This window comes from Trichomonas vaginalis, chromosome IV (assembly GCF_026262505.1).
Source record: "Trichomonas vaginalis G3 chromosome IV, whole genome shotgun sequence".
NCBI classification, from domain to species: domain Eukaryota; phylum Parabasalia; order Trichomonadida; family Trichomonadidae; genus Trichomonas; species Trichomonas vaginalis.
In genome coordinates, this window is record NC_067206.1 from 15,581,251 (window position 1) to 15,596,630 (window position 15,380).

The window sequence follows — 15,380 nt, forward strand, 5'->3', positions numbered from 1 at the left end:
TGTACTTAACAAAATATTGCTTGACTATTCGCTCAGAAACAACATATTCGATCTCTTTTCTCTTTCTCATTGAATATTTGTGACACTTTTGAATTCAATCAAATCAAAAATATTTGAAATTGCTAGAATTTTTTTCTTTCTCATGAATATTTGAAATGACTCAAAAGGAAAACTCGTTCGATTCAATTCAATTTTGAATCAGAATTTTTTAAGGACCAATAAATCAAATTATGTTAAGAAAATCTTTGTTTAACTCAGAGTATCAAAAGTACGTTAAACCTTCAATTTTATCTCATGTCGGAAAGCGAACCGACAATAGTGGAAGAGAATATAGAATGGAAATACCTGAAAATCCCCCAATTCCAATTCTCAAGGAAAGATATAGCAAATTAAAATTTACAGATCCTACAGAAGCTGCTATATTTATTGCAAAAGATTCATATAATTCTTTTTATCCATTAAATTTTTGAGCAAGGAAAAAAGTTTCGTTGTCCTAACTGCCAATTTTGCATGGAGCTTGTAAAGACTCATGAAAATGGTCAACTTTTCTTCATTCCAGTAATTAAACACGAGCATAGAGCAAAGCAATGCAAGCCGAGTAACAATATACCAAAAATTCTTAAGTTGCAAGCAGGAAAAAAAGTCTATGAATTAGCAAATTCTGATAATGTTCCTCAATGCAAAGAAATTTTTGCAAAAGAATTGAATATTCCCAATGCAACTTATACGATGTTCCATAATATAGTAAATAAACTTAAAGGAACCAAAAAAGGGGATAGAATTCAATCTTACAATTATTTCTCAACAATTTTTTCAATCATAAACAAAATCGAACAAGGATTGTTGTGCATGAAAAATAGCGTGACTTCACTTTTGACAAAAAGCGACACTATTTCTGATGGTTTTGTCATTTATTTGTCAGATTTATAAATGGATAATAATGCTGTAAATCAGATATTAATTAAAAATATTTAAGATTTATGTTCGAATTGAAAAGCAAAATGATATTTTTTTAATTGAAAAACGTTAATATCTGATATTTTGAAGTTTTTAATATTTGTTAGTATCTTAAATTATTGAATGCATACGTTTTTTATGTTCTCAATTTTAAAAAAATTGTGAAGAATTTAGTTTTTTGGAGATGGATGTTTAATATTTGTGAGTGAGAATGCAAGCAGGAGTTTGGTACTTTAAGGCTAGGTTGAGATAGATTTCCCATTATATTATCTGTGAATATATTGTTTGAAAATTCAAGATATAAAAATATATTATCAAAAAATTTTATATTTTTAAATACAATAGGGTGGAAATATAGTACGATGAGATATCAATGATATATTTTATAATGGGAGGTAATCTGAAGATAAGTAGCAAATTTTATGCGATTTTGATTGGGCAAACCCAAATTTTAGCTAAAAGTGACAGGGGAAAAAAACGTTTAGTATTAAAAAAAAGACCGATGAGAGCTTCGTTCGAAATATAGAGGGAACTGAGAATGCGCAACCATTCTCAGGGAATATTGGATGCTATTCCCGTTCTCTCTGTATGGAAAATTGAGGTTTTCAAAGGGAGTTAAAATAATATCAAATTTATACTAATTTACTTCAAAATACAAAAGTATTTGACAGCTAAAATTAGTTACTTTAGCAAGCCGATCAATACCCTTTTACGATTATTGTTACTTTTTCGAAATAAAAGTAAAAACAAATTTATACTAATTTACTTCAAAATACAAAAGTATTTGACAGCTAAAATTAGTTACTTTAGCAAGCCTATCAATACCCTTTTACGATTATTGCTACTTTTTCGAAATAAAATAAATTTATTATCAAAAAACCTTTTTTTCTTAGTAAAAATAAACGAAATTTTTTACCTTATGAACTTTTGATGGAAATATGCAAATTTAAAATAATAAAGAAAGCCGCGAGCGAAGCGATCGGCTTAGTTCGAAGATTTTGATTCAAATCTTTGCTGAGCTGTAATTCGCAGAAGCCGCGAGCGAATCGAGCGGCTTAGGTCTAAGATTTTGATTCAAATCTTTGCTTATATTCCTTAAATTCTTTATGAAACTCGCAACAGTTCCATAAAAAAATTTAAATTCTAAACTGTCGAAATTACCGATCGGTAATCACACCCTTCACGGGTGTGTCACTTTTAGCTAAAATTACCCCTACTCCCGAAAAATTTTTGGTGAAATGCGACGACATTTCACCAAAAATTTTTCGGCGCCATATAGAGAACTATAGTCTGCGAGGTACTGATTCTATCTATGTACCTCGCAGACCATAGTTCTCAGCCAAAATGGCTAATAATTTGAGAGTCTATATGATAATGTAAAAGTTAAAACATTCAAGTATTTAAGTATTTCTTTAAAATATTAAGTTTTTTATTTTTCCAATAAAATTCTAATATCAAATATTTTTATTTAACGATTAATTTTATTTATATTTTTATAGTTTTTTTAAGAAAAAATATTGTTAGGGTTTTATGGATTTTCAATTAATATACAAGATAATTCATGAATGTATATATTTCCAAGTTTTTAAGGATGCAACACTTTACATTTGTAAACTGTCAAAAATGAAGTCACGCTATTTTTCATGCATTACAAGGATTCTGCGAAATGATTTTAGTTAAAGAAGTTAACAATGAAATTGAATTGCATACATTTAAGAAAGGTGATGAATTACCTGAAAATTCAAAAGACTTTCAAATTTATTCATTTATTGTAATTCCTCCAATAACTCATTTTTACATGCAAACACAAGCTTTTTGCGGAATAATTCAAATTGATGGAACGTTTTTATTTTGTATTAAAAAAGGAAACTTACTCATTATTGGTACACCTGCACCAAATAATAGACTTATCCCTATTGCATTTGCATGGTCTGTTAGTGAAAATACGATAACAATTAAGGATATGCTCACTAAATTGAAATCTTTTATTCCACCAAGCAGATTCAAGAATATTTATTCTGATCAAGGTCCGGCAATTATAGCTGCTGTTAGAGAATCAGGCTTTTCTTGCGATCATAAATTTTGCTTACGTCATTTTGCAACAAAAAGGGAATACATCAATGTCTATTCTGTTGTAAACGAAAACGATAAAAACAGTTTGACAAAAAGTGACACTTTACATGGCAAAAATAGAGCCTTACTTTTGAGATACTTGAGATTGAAACTGAATCTTATGAAGCGGTGATCTTGAATCACTACATCATAAGGTTCAGTTTCATATAAAATTTGTTATTCTTTTGGAATTATTTCTTATAAGATTTTACATCTTTTAGCGGGAATGTTTGTTATCATGTATATATTATAAATATTTACACGATAACGAACATTCCTCACTAAATTACTGAGAAACTTTGAGGAAATGTCGAACAATTTCCTCAAAGTTTCTCAGATTTATATAGATAACTAGAGTCCCCTAGGCACTGATTCTGGTTCAGTACCTAGGAGGCTCTGGTTATCTAACGAACTGATAAAATGTTTTTAAATTTTGTGAATAATGCTACCTGTGAAGCACTGACTTCAAATCAGTACCTCACAGGTAGCAATTACATTGAAAGATGTGAGAAACTTTGTCCGAATGTTAAACTATTCGGACAAAGTTTCTCCCATATGTAGTGGAGATGGAAGGCTTTGAGGTATATTGTATTAATATATACCCCAAAGCCTTCCATCTCCACTTGAAAGTATCCAAACTTTGGGTTAATAGTTTGCAATTAACCCAAAGTTTGGACAATTTCTAGAAGGAATTGGAGGGTAAGAGATACTGATGAAATGTCAGTAACTCATGGCCTCCAATTCCTTCCTAAAACTCATAAAAGTGGACCTTACATGCATTTAAAATTTGACATGTAAAGTCCACTTTTTGTGAGCGGGGATTTGACTCCGTCAAATCCCTTTTTCGTTTACGAGAATTCCGAAATTGTTGAAGTCGCTTACGCAGACCATCCTCAAAAACGAATTGACTTGATTAAAAAGTTAGAAACTCGTTTACAAGAGGAATATCCAAACCGCGAAAATAATCAGGATCTCTTTAAGTACTTAGATAGTATTAACCCATTTGAAGGATTCGCTGACTACACCGCTGGCATACTCACAACATCTCTTATTGAATCCCTTAATGCCGAAATTAAAGATAAATGGGCTACATATGAACCCGCCGAACTAATTATCCGTCTCATTAAACATGAATTCAATCTTGTTAAAAATGTTTTAACAGGTGATTTTAAATCAGATAATATTATCAAAAATCTAAATGAAACTTTGAAACATTCAGATATGTTTAGCTCGGTATTATATGATCCAATTCAAGAATTATATTATGCAACTTTTGGTCGCTATACATATTGCGTAAAAATTATGTCAGATTCACAATATTCATGCACATGTAAGCACATCAAATTATACGGATTACCTTGTATTCATGTAATCGCCGTATTGAATCACTTTTCGAACAAAAATCTTCTTAAAAATTTGAATGATGCAGTTCATGCTCGCTTCAAATGTTCAGAGTTTATGACTCCTGTGGAAGATTTAATGAAATTTTATGTTGACCAAGCATCTTTAAAAATTCCCGGAATAAATTTCAACCTGGGAGAGATTGAAAAATTAAGGGGAAAAAGGACTAGGATTAAAGCATTTTACGAAAAGTGATGCTGTGTTGTTAGTTATTTGTTTACTTTTTTTAATATTTTTTAAAAAAATAAAAGAAAATTCAAATAATTTTGTATCTCCCATGATATATCGACCCACGAGTACTAATGTGGCTATAATTAGAGATTGCAACTCTATTATGATCATAGTCCGGTGATATACAATAAGATTCAAATTTTGAAAGAATTAAATTAATAAAATCCGGGTGAAAAAAATAAAAACAGCTTCTAAAAGTATAGTTATCTTAAAATACGAACTTTAACACAAGTTTTTTGATCCAATAGAAAATTGAATTCTTTGAATAAATAAAATATTTTATGTATTAACATATTAAATTTCCTAATTATTTTTTCTTCTTGGGAAAATTTTTGAATTCGAATAGAAAATTCAATAAATTGAAATTGGGTTGAAAGAATTCTCCATATTAACTTGTCATATATTTCAGATCATATAAATTAAGTTAATTAAATTTTTTAAAAACCTTAATAGGATAAAAAAAAGAATTTACACTCTCTCACTTTGAAAACGTAGAAAATGCCAATCTATTGGTATACATTTTAGTTTTGTTAAGTTTACAAAACGATTACTCTAGATTTTAAAGATTTATCAAGAATTTAGAGAATATCCTTCTCAAAACAACTTCAATAGCGAAGGATTAGTATTGAATCGGATTTGTAACATAATTATAGTACATTACAATACAATTTCTCCGACTTTTAAATATTTTTGAAATATTTACAAAATATGCTCTTTCTATCATCGATACTTTAATACAGAGCAAATTTAGTAAATGTCATCACGTTATTTTTTCATAAATCGTTTTCGAACTTTTGAAATATTTATTTTAAACCAGTTTTCTACATTTAATATGTGAATTATATCAAAAGTAGATGGGCGATACTTGTAAATCTATTTAAACTATTAGTTTGCTATTATTGAAGAACTTTATAATTTTTTTTCTTATGTATGGAATTAAAGATAATTTTGCCGATTCCAACTGGTTTTTCTATATGAGTTAAATATGCCAAGTGAAATTGGACTTGCCAATATTGTAAATTGAAGTATGGACTATATATAAATTTTCATTGATTGATGAATAACTCGGAGTAATGTAATTGTTGATAATGAAAAATAGTTTTCAATTGCTGGTAAGGGCCAATGTATGTTCAATAGCTCCGAAAGCAAAAAATGCACGTTTAGAAAAAGACGATAACGATTAAATTACAAAATCGATAACGACGACGATTAAATTACAAAATCAATAATGACCCAGCCAAAAGGGTAAGCTTAGTGCCATAGAGGCTGTAATAAGTTTTGTCTTGAGTCATTGTTAAACCACGGTTTCCACCATATCAATTAACTTTAGCTCTATCATTGTCAATGATCTGGACATCCGTGTGTGAAGCTAAAGAAACACGATGTGGCTCGGTATCATTATTTGTAAATATCCATTGAATGAGCATGTAATTATCGCCTAATGGTTGGGATAATTTGGTTTTGACATGAACATTTTGTGAAGAAGCTTCACCATTGTTTCTTCCGAGAATGTAGACTAAATTTCCATCATCAACCTTGAAAGCAGGCCACCAGCCATAGTCAGCAAAAGATGTTGAATAGTAATGACCGTTAGAAACGTATCTAATATCAAAATCGGAACGCCATTCACCCCAAGTCAACTGGTTTACATAATGCCATGAGAGAGTTCCGCCTGAATATACGTGCTGTGAAAGCAAGGAAAGAATCAGCATCTTTAAAAATGAAATGATTTTATTTATTCGTTTCTTGCGGCGGTTTCTATGAAAACTTTCGAATATTTTGAGAGTATAAAAGCCATATCTTCTCTCAATTCACTAAAATTAAAGGTTATCAATTATCGATTAAATATTCTCGAATGCATATTCTTGTTTTGTATAACATACAAAATATGGCCAAAATAAAAAGACAATAAAGCAATTCTAAAGGACAAAATAAAGAATTGAGCATATATAAAGCAAGTCTATGTTAATAACAAACCAAATAGTTTGATAAAAATATCTGCCAATGAAAAACGGTTATTTTCCATCAAAAAGTGAATATTTTAACCTATTATGAACTAAATTTAATTACCAAAATGGTTCGTAATTCGAAATTTACAGGTCAAATTATGATCGTAGCAAAACCTGTATTGCAAATTTGATGAAACTCAAAAATTATCCCATGAATTATAGATACAAGGTGATGTGATTTTTGCATCCCTGGGATGGACGATACACCCAAAATGTCACCTTTTTGGGATAACAAAATTTTATGTGTTATTAGAGTTCTGCAAACCATATGCACAATATCTATTCAGCCTGACTTCTTGTATATAGGAGTCTGGCTGAATAGATATTGTGCATGTGGCAATATAAGTAATTCCGAGATTACCATCGTGAGCTATAGTACACTACTTCTCCTTGGTCCTAGCTCAGTTCCAAGGATATCAGTGTTCAAGGATTTGGCAAGGTCCTTCTGAAGTCTCTCATTCGATGAGAGATTTCGGAAGAACCTTGCCTTAAAGTATTCCAACTCTTGTTCTCTTGTTCCTGAATAGTCAGAAAAGTTATTTGACTACTTAAGGCAGAGATTATCCGAGGTCCCTCATTTGATGAGAGGCCTCGGATAATCTCTGCCTTAAAGTTGTACACTTGTAGTCAATTAGAATGTAAGTATACACGGATAGGACAGCTTTCTTCTGAAGTCTTAGATTTGATGAGAAGCCTCAGAAGAAAACTGTCCTATCTGATAATAAAAGGAGTTTCAGAAGCTCCAGAGCTCCCTTTCGTAAGGAATGGGAGCTTTGAAGCTCCTGGTTCGAAGATGTGCTTAGTTAGTATACATATCTTGGGTACGGCGGCACTGCATTCCACCTTACCCAAGATAACGGTTTGACACTTTACGAAACCGGTAACGTATATTTTACAACACAAACACAAACACTAACTTAACCTTAAATATTTACAAAGCCGCCAACCACTTCACCTCACTAACATTTTCGCTAACGACTTCACTAATGAAAAAATAAACGTTCTCACTAACGTTCCCACTAATGTTCTCATTTACAAAAGTATTGCAGCGCTTCCCATTGCTGTGCTTCACACAATAGTTCATATTCTTCAGTATCGCTGCTGTCACTCCAATCGTCAGAGTCAAAGTCACTGTCAAAATAAATGTTAGTAAGTTTTGACAAAGCTAATGAAACACGCTTACCGTTTGTATCTATTGCTTTTATATATCTCCCATTATGTTTGTTGTCATAAACGCTCAAACTAACTTTACCCTTTCTCCCTCGTATCTGATAGAATGTATTTTCACGAGGAACGAAGAACAAATTCTTGAACTCATGACCGTTGTAGTTTGTTATCTCAATAGTTTTCGTCATTACATCCAAAATAAAATAGAAAATAAACTTAAAAAATAAACTTAAAAAATTTATAAAAAATCAGCCATTAGAACAGTCAGTCAGTCAGTCAGTCAGTGACTGTTCTACAAAAATATTTCATACACGACAAAAATAATTTTGAAGTTTACTCCTCTCCATTGCTTTATAACTCTCTTCCTTTCTCCAACTCTTCTAACTTCTTCTTAAGTTCAGCAATGTTGTCCTCATGAAGTTTAATCTTTCTCAAAATTCCTTCTTTATCTAATGGTTGCTTTATCTTTCTAAACTGAACTCTACCATCCTTCATAGTATGAATGTAAAAACCTTCTGGAATAGTTCCTGATTTAATGTATTCTACCAAAAACTTTTGTTTCATTGCTTCAGTGACTTTATTTGTCATTTCAATCAAATAAAAATTTTAATATTAAATAAAAATAACGTTATTTTTTTCAGTAATGAAACGCAGGAGTTTTACGATTTATTTGAGGAGTAGGTTCTGGTTTAAATGTTGGAGTCGGTTTAGGAGTTGACTTTTGAACAGGAGTTTGTACTTCCATAGGTTCAGGAGTCATTGAAAGTTTTGCTTGTGAAGGCGTTGGTTTTGACGAAGGTGTTGGCGAAGGTGTTGGAGTTTGTTTAACTTCAGCTACTTCAGTATTATTTACAACATTTGCTTTATTTCTTTTCAACATCATAACTGCTCCTGCTGTAGCTAGCAAACCTAGTGGGAGACCATATCTTATATAAGGACTTGACCAAATGCTATTTTTGACAGGAGCTGGTGGAACACCTAACCTTGGTGAGACTGCTCTTTGCCATTGTGCAGCTCGTAAGAAATATTCAATAGGTGCTCCATAATCGTTTGGTAAAGTTTGTTTAATAGATGGTGAAGGTTCACGAGAGCTTGATGAAGAACTCATTTATAAGCTTTAAAAATAAACGTTCATCCTTTATTCCTCACTGTCGTCCGTAGCTAAGTTATAGTCATCTAATCTTATTATGGGGATGCCATTAGCACGCACCTGAATGGCAAAGCAACAATCCCTCATAAATCCAATAAGTGGCTTTGGTACATTTTCAGTTGCTAGTTCAATAGGTCCTTTAACAGACAATTTGTATGTTATTGGAGCAGTAGATGTTTGACCTTGCTGGAAGCAAAAGTCCACTTCTGTTGGAAAACCACATAAGAAATGTGTGTTGTCATAGCTATCCCATTTATGTTCCACACTACCATCATCCACCAATGACCTCATAACATCTTCATTAAATCCTATCATATCATTGTTTGTATTGCAGGCGTTCGCAACCATTTCATAAAATACAGGTCCATATGATTTTTCAGGTTCTGCAGGCATATTTCCATAAGCTCCCATGGAAAGCTGAAGATATTTAAACTTAGGGTTCTCAAAATTAACATAATAGTTGTCTTTCTTTCTAAATAGTGCCCAAATACTTTTAACATTAATAGGCGTATAAGCTGCTGTAAATGTTGCACTTGAACTATCTGTATTCTTTGAGAATGAACCGTCCATAGGAATCCAATCCATAACTTTAACAGGAAAACATAAAGCCTCGTTTGTATAATGTTCTACAAGTTCTGTATAAATGTTAGGGTCTAAAGAGAATGACTTTGGATGAATGAAACATTCATTAAAATCCATCTTTGTTCGAAATAGTTGCTGGGTTACAGTTGTAATAGTAACTGTTCCACTAGCTTCTACTGACTTCGTTATCATAGTGAATGGTTCATTCCATGGAACAAATTTATTTGTCGGTGGATTTGAATCTGAAACAAATGCAACTTTAAGAGTTGGATTGAAAGCAATGATATCATTTACAGATATAGATGTGCATTGTAAGGCGTCGCTACTGAACTTTACTTTAAGCTGAATGTTTCCTGCAAAAGCTGGAATAAATCGAATAGCTTCTAATGGAAGGAATCTTCTAACAGGAATTCTTAAACGAAGCTTAAAATCAAATGATTTTCCTGCTGTAATTGGACCACTAACAATTTGTCCTGTTCTGCATGTTCCCGAATGACTCCATACATCTTCATGTCGAGTCTTTGAGAAAACATCTACTTTCTTTATTTGTTCGGTAGTTTGTGAGTTTGAAGTTATATATGCTTCTTCTCTTGCGTTGTCTTGAGAATATACGATACGACCATTTGCAAGGATTTGATATCCAGCAACTGCATAGAAAGCGTCATCGAAACCAATCCAAAATCCTGGTGGGTTTGTTTTATTGGAACCTGAACCAATTTCTTTATCTACAATAAATTGACCTTCCATTTTATACGTAATGAATGTATTGTAAAGGTCCAACATATTTTCACCAGGAGGTGAGAGATTGAATGTTACCCATGTGTTATCTTTAGCAGTTCCAGGTTGTGATGGAATCTTTGCGTCAGAATATTTTCTATTAGTGTCACCAATTTGAACTGCATTGTCTATGATATCGAAATATGAGCGAATCTGATGAATATGCTCTGCTGGAGTAAATTCATTTAGCTGTTCGTTCTGCATGTATTTACTTCAGATAAAAATATCTATTTACTTCATTATTCTCACTCTTCTTCTTGGCATTCGTGGTGGAAGTTGTTTCTTGACATTTTCAATGAACTGTACATTCTCTTTTGTCTCAACTTCTTTCACTGGTGGGTCAGGGTTCTTTGACTCGGTTTGTTTTTCAATGAAATTCGCGAACTTTGCAATAAGCTCTTGGTTCGTTATTGAAAGTACATCTGGCTTCTTTTCTTCTTGTTCTTTTGGTGGCTCAGTTTGAACAGAAGGTTTTATATGGGCTTCGCCCTCGGTGCCATGCACCTTAATGTTGTCGCTTTCTGCATTCGCTAATGGAACCTTTCTTTTTCTTACGTATATTTTACCATCTTTACTCTGACTTACGTAATAGAAAGGATGTTGTATTCCTCTTGCGTCATTTAATATAATAGACTCTCGCTCTGATTTTGACAAGCTCATTTTACATCGGTTAAAGTTTTAATTTTGTTTTTTATCTGCAGTCAAATGACTCAGACAAGCCCTACGGACAAGACCCAAGGGGTCATAGATGTTGAAGCATTGAAGAAAGAAATTCGTGAGCAAATTTTATCCGAACTGAAGGAACAAAAACAAGAACAAAAGCCAGAGAGACCAAAGAGAAAACTTAGTGAAAAACAACTAGCTGCATTAGCTGCTGGAAGACAGAAGAACCCACGTTTGCTGGCGAAGAAAGCTAGAGAAGAAGCTGAAGCAAAAGCTAAAGAAGCTGAAGCAAAGAAAGAGTAAATGGTTTATTTTTATCCGAATTAAATGTATAGACAAATACCTTTATCTGTTGCGTTCAGTAGTGAAAACCCTGACGTCAAAATAAAGGGGAACAGAGTAACGTTTAAGTTTCCAACAGACTGGATTGTGAACATAAATGAAGAGAAGTACATTGGCATAACAAATATGTATATAACACGTGCTTTCAGAAAGGTTGACTTTATACTTCAAGTCGAGATAGAAAATGACGAACAGTCTTTAAGCGCCCAAAACATTCACATATACAAATACTTTAAAAACAGTACGACGTTAGAAGACTGTATAATTACATTTTACGAAAATTTTCAAAAGAAGTTTAACATTGAAGTACAAACTTTACAGCCTTTACGTGAGTTTCTTGCACAACTGAAAGAAGAAGGAATTGTAGAAAGATTAATAGCTTTTCATTACGAGTTTGTACCAAAAGAAGATGGAACTCATGACTGTCAGTTTGTTGTATTCTCACCATTCAATGAAGTCGCTAAAGAGAAAGAAAATCCATTACGTATAAGATTTCAAATCTCTGAACCAAGTGATGATTTCAAGAATGTTTTCAATTATGATGCAATGCTTCCGAGGAAAAATGAATTTTCCGAAATTAGATTTCCAGGTATTTGGGATAGAAAGCAAGCTATATTATATTCAAACTTAAGTAAGGGAGTTGAAAATGAGTTCATTGGTCATACAAGAACTTCACCACTTCCTAACCCTAAATACTATAAATTAACTGGCTTCAATCGTGAGTTTTGGATAGACATGTTCTCCACTCATGACCATAAAGCACCAGTGTTCTTACCTCCAGACCATAAGGACTGTCTCTACATTGAAGCACAACTCTTAAACTCTACCATCGCGGTATTGTAAAATCTACGCTAGTTTTATTTTTATCACGAATGACCTCATTGCTGACAAAAATAAATGACCTCAGAACTTCAACTTACGAATAAAGCTTGTTTTAGTCGTTATTGAGAAGTTAAACTTTTCAGCAAAGCAAGGTTGACATGACTTACATAAGTCAAATCCAATCTCTTGACCGTCATAAAGTGCTTTATATAACTTCATAACACTGAACTCAGAGTCTTTGTCAAATTTTCCTTGCGGAACCATTAAACCTTTATCTTCATCATTGAAACACTGAACAGAGTCAGGAAACATTTCATTAGCGGTTAAAGCAATAACATCTTGCTTCACGCCTTTCATTCTGCAGTGAAATGCAACTTCATTTAAATCATTCGTGAGTAAGTCTATGTAAGTCTTCTTTCCACAAAATATTGACTTGTATGCTAAACTTTGTTTATCTTTTGTGATTTCTGCAAAGTCGCTATGAAATTGACCCCGACGTTATTTGAGCAAAAATATATTTTTGAAGAACTGAAAGTGTCACCACGTCACCATGTCACCAGGTTATTTAACTTCTTTTAAAAATGATGACAACATGACATTTAGACAACAGGTACGAAAGGAGGAAGACATTTATGAATTATTTTTGAAGAACTGAAGGTGTCACCACGTCACCATGTCACCAGGTTATTTAACTTCTTTTAAAAATGATGACAACATGACATTTAGACAACAGGTACGAAAGGAGGAAGACATTTATGAATTATTTTTGAAGAACTGAAGGTGTCACCACGTCACCATGTCACCAGGTTATTTAACTTCTTTTAAAAATGATGACAACATGACATTTAGACAACAGGTACGAAAGGAGGAAGACATTTATGAATTATTTTTGAAGAACTGAAGGTGTCACCACGTCACCATGTCACCAGGTTATTTAACTTCTTTTAAAAATGATGACAACATGACATTTAGACAACAGCATGGGTTGAATGCAAAAATAAATTCCAATCATACTTTATACTGCAAGACCTTCAGGTCTCGCCGCTTAGCGGCTCATTTACAGGTATTTCATCGTCAGTAAATGAATCATCATTATCGTTTGGTTCAACCTGTTTATATAATCCTTTCATTTCTTCTTTCAAAACATAACACCATGTTTGTTTACCGTCTATTCTTCTCTGTTTCCTTTCACATTTATCCTTAATGCTCATTTGAAAGTTTTTGTCTTTCATGTCTGATGGTTTGCAGAATAGAGCATTTTCACACGTCATACCTGCACACAATTCATCATAATGTGTATTTATCCATACATCTAAAGGATTTGTTGATAATTCTATTAAATCTTGTTTGGCTTCAGTCATCGGTATGATTCGTACATTAAATGATGAAAGGTCATATTGCATAAAATATGTTAAAAGGTTATCATAAAATTCCTTTGTGCATGAATTCATCAAATTCTTGAAATAATCAAATTGACCCTTGAATTTACCATTAAATCTTAAAACTACGTATCTTCTGTCTCCAACTTCAATTTTGACAGGGTAAACGTTATTAGTTACGAAAATGAAGTTTGCAACGTTCTGAGCAGTTCTTCTGGGTTGATTCTTTTCATTAATTCTAATCTCATTATCCGTAATAATTGATTTCAAAGCGTTGAAGTTTGCGAGTCTATCTTCACCAACATTCTTGAGTTCATTAAGTACAAGAAACATTTTATTCTCAACTACTGAATTGAAATTACCCGTTAGCTCACTTATTTCAGTAATGTTTTTACATGAATAACCAGCGAGAAGTTCAGAAATAATGTCTGTAAATCTGTTTTTACCTGTTCCCTGAAGTCCTTTCAAAATAATTGCTGTTTCATTCTTGATTCCAGGATGTTGAATCATTGATGCAATCCAGCCGAGTAGGTATTTATACACTTCATCGTTATTATCACAAATGGCTTCTTTAATGAAATTCATAAACATCTCAATTTTTGAGTAATCTGGTTTTTCGAGAATGTTGTATTTATAACCTTGAAACGTTGAGAAAACATCTGGGGAATCAGATTTAAAGCAAACACCCTTAACGGTTAATGAAGACAATTGATTTAATAGTACGTCTCATGCTGTTATTGTTTTACCTTCTTCTTTAAATAATTTAATCATTTTAAGTGACTCTTTCATGTTTGATTGAAGAACGAATGATATTTGATTCATTTTGTCGTGGATATTATAGTCCTTTTGAATGAAATATTTATTTCCACAATCTACAAAACGTATTACACGTGATAAATCCTCAATTACATCAGAACTGTTTTTATACTGATGATTTTCAGCCTTGCGTCTAATATCTGTTATCAAAAACGAGTCATCAAGTTTTATATCAAATGTTATTTTTGGCTTACGTAATAAAGGTAAAACGTATTCATCATAATATTTAGGGTTGTTAAAAATATCAAAAATTAGCGTTTTGAAGACACCATGGTGTCTTATAATTTTCCCTTCCTTATTGGCGTGTAGAAATAAATGCGCCAATAGATTGAAGAAGAAGAATTGTTTTTCTCTTAATGAACTTTAATCCTTTTGATATAAGAATATTAAAAACATTAATATAATTTCGATTTCGGAAATTAAATTTCCAAATTTTTTGTCGATTTCGGAAATAACAGGATCCCGCATCCAACACGCAACAACAAAACACAAAACACACTTTTTGGTTCTTTCATCGTTTTAATCGTAATTTATGTAATACATGATTTGGATAAATTTTACAAAAATAGAACCTATATTATATTCTTTTCAAAGATTCTTGCAAATCATCAAAAATAATTGTATTTTAAAAAACAATCAAATTATCCTTTCATTATTTTAAACTTAAATTAGTTTTTATGATTGACTAAAGCAATCATATTTATTCATCATTAAATAAACAAAAAAATAATATTTGAGAGTTATTTCAAAAAAAACACATTGAATTTATTAATTTGTCTCAATTTCAGTATTATAAATTTTTATAATTTCAATATTTTGAAATACACTTTTTAATATTTCAATATTTATGATATTTCAATGTTTTAAGTGGTCTCAAATTGAGCTTCTCAAATATAAGTTGGCCTATTCAAATAATAAAATTAAATAATATTTAAAATAATAAATAAAAGTGATTGAGGTCATAGCAAAACG

General features: G+C 31.9%; 9 protein-coding genes across 9 annotated transcripts, besides 15 other annotated features; 2 read left to right on the top strand and 7 right to left on the bottom strand.

Annotated features, from left to right (window-relative positions):
- The first annotated feature begins 104 nt into the window (after positions 1-104).
- Positions 105-135: a terminal%2Cinverted (terminal inverted repeat of rnd_1_family_319/TvMULE1 transposon ID:TVAGG3_0100160).
- Positions 105-842: a mobile genetic element.
- Positions 843-1,394: 552 nt separating this feature from the next.
- Positions 1,395-1,424: a terminal%2Cinverted (terminal inverted repeat of MuDR-3_TvMULE3 transposon ID:TVAGG3_0100170).
- Positions 1,395-2,176: a mobile genetic element.
- Positions 2,147-2,176: a terminal%2Cinverted (terminal inverted repeat of MuDR-3_TvMULE3 transposon ID:TVAGG3_0100170).
- A 431-nt stretch (positions 2,177-2,607) lies between these two features.
- Positions 2,608-3,087: a mobile genetic element.
- Positions 3,088-3,925: a mobile genetic element.
- Positions 3,926-4,739: a mobile genetic element.
- Positions 4,709-4,739: a terminal%2Cinverted (terminal inverted repeat of rnd_1_family_319/TvMULE1 transposon ID:TVAGG3_0100200).
- A 1,087-nt stretch (positions 4,740-5,826) lies between these two features.
- Positions 5,827-5,936: a mobile genetic element.
- Positions 5,851-5,936: a terminal%2Cinverted (terminal inverted repeat of MuDR-N2_TV transposon ID:TVAGG3_0100210).
- Positions 5,937-6,017: 81 nt separating this feature from the next.
- TVAGG3_0100220 (uncharacterized protein) lies at positions 6,018-6,413 on the bottom strand (the record flags this gene model as incomplete). The annotated part of the gene is made up of 1 exon (XM_001293084.1): positions 6,018-6,413. The coding sequence occupies one exon, from the start codon at positions 6,411-6,413 to the stop codon at positions 6,018-6,020; it is 396 nt and encodes a 131-aa protein (XP_001293085.1).
- A 930-nt stretch (positions 6,414-7,343) lies between these two features.
- Positions 7,344-7,414: a mobile genetic element.
- Positions 7,415-7,437: 23 nt separating this feature from the next.
- Positions 7,438-7,504: a mobile genetic element.
- Positions 7,505-7,517: 13 nt separating this feature from the next.
- Positions 7,518-8,113: a terminal%2Cinverted (terminal inverted repeat of Maverick-1A transposon ID:TVAGG3_0100250).
- Positions 7,518-15,380: part of a mobile genetic element that runs on past the window's edge.
- Positions 8,229-8,465, bottom strand: TVAGG3_0100260 (uncharacterized protein; the record flags this gene model as incomplete). The annotated part of the gene is made up of 1 exon (XM_001280976.2): positions 8,229-8,465. The coding sequence occupies one exon, from the start codon at positions 8,463-8,465 to the stop codon at positions 8,229-8,231; it is 237 nt and encodes a 78-aa protein (XP_001280977.2).
- On the bottom strand, positions 8,515-8,985 carry TVAGG3_0100270 (uncharacterized protein; the record flags this gene model as incomplete). Its single annotated transcript, XM_001318371.1, has 1 exon — positions 8,515-8,985. One exon carries the CDS (start codon positions 8,983-8,985, stop codon positions 8,515-8,517), a length of 471 nt encoding a protein of 156 aa, XP_001318406.1.
- On the bottom strand, positions 9,016-10,590 carry TVAGG3_0100280 (uncharacterized protein; the record flags this gene model as incomplete). Its single annotated transcript, XM_051222764.1, has 1 exon — positions 9,016-10,590. The coding sequence occupies one exon, from the start codon at positions 10,588-10,590 to the stop codon at positions 9,016-9,018; it is 1,575 nt and encodes a 524-aa protein (XP_051107750.1).
- TVAGG3_0100290 (uncharacterized protein) lies at positions 10,618-11,046 on the bottom strand (the record flags this gene model as incomplete). Its single annotated transcript, XM_001318372.1, has 1 exon — positions 10,618-11,046. The coding sequence occupies one exon, from the start codon at positions 11,044-11,046 to the stop codon at positions 10,618-10,620; it is 429 nt and encodes a 142-aa protein (XP_001318407.1).
- On the top strand, positions 11,092-11,352 carry TVAGG3_0100300 (uncharacterized protein; the record flags this gene model as incomplete). The annotated part of the gene is made up of 1 exon (XM_001318373.1): positions 11,092-11,352. One exon carries the CDS (start codon positions 11,092-11,094, stop codon positions 11,350-11,352), a length of 261 nt encoding a protein of 86 aa, XP_001318408.1.
- On the top strand, positions 11,542-12,210 carry TVAGG3_0100310 (uncharacterized protein; the record flags this gene model as incomplete). Its single annotated transcript, XM_051222765.1, has 1 exon — positions 11,542-12,210. A coding segment is annotated over one exon (669 nt), but the record flags the coding sequence as incomplete, so codon positions are not given.
- Positions 12,295-12,570, bottom strand: TVAGG3_0100320 (organellar and viral DNA polymerase type B; the record flags this gene model as incomplete). Its single annotated transcript, XM_001318374.1, has 1 exon — positions 12,295-12,570. One exon carries the CDS (start codon positions 12,568-12,570, stop codon positions 12,295-12,297), a length of 276 nt encoding a protein of 91 aa, XP_001318409.1.
- On the bottom strand, positions 13,245-14,183 carry TVAGG3_0100330 (uncharacterized protein; the record flags this gene model as incomplete). The annotated part of the gene is made up of 1 exon (XM_051222766.1): positions 13,245-14,183. One exon carries the CDS (start codon positions 14,181-14,183, stop codon positions 13,245-13,247), a length of 939 nt encoding a protein of 312 aa, XP_051107752.1.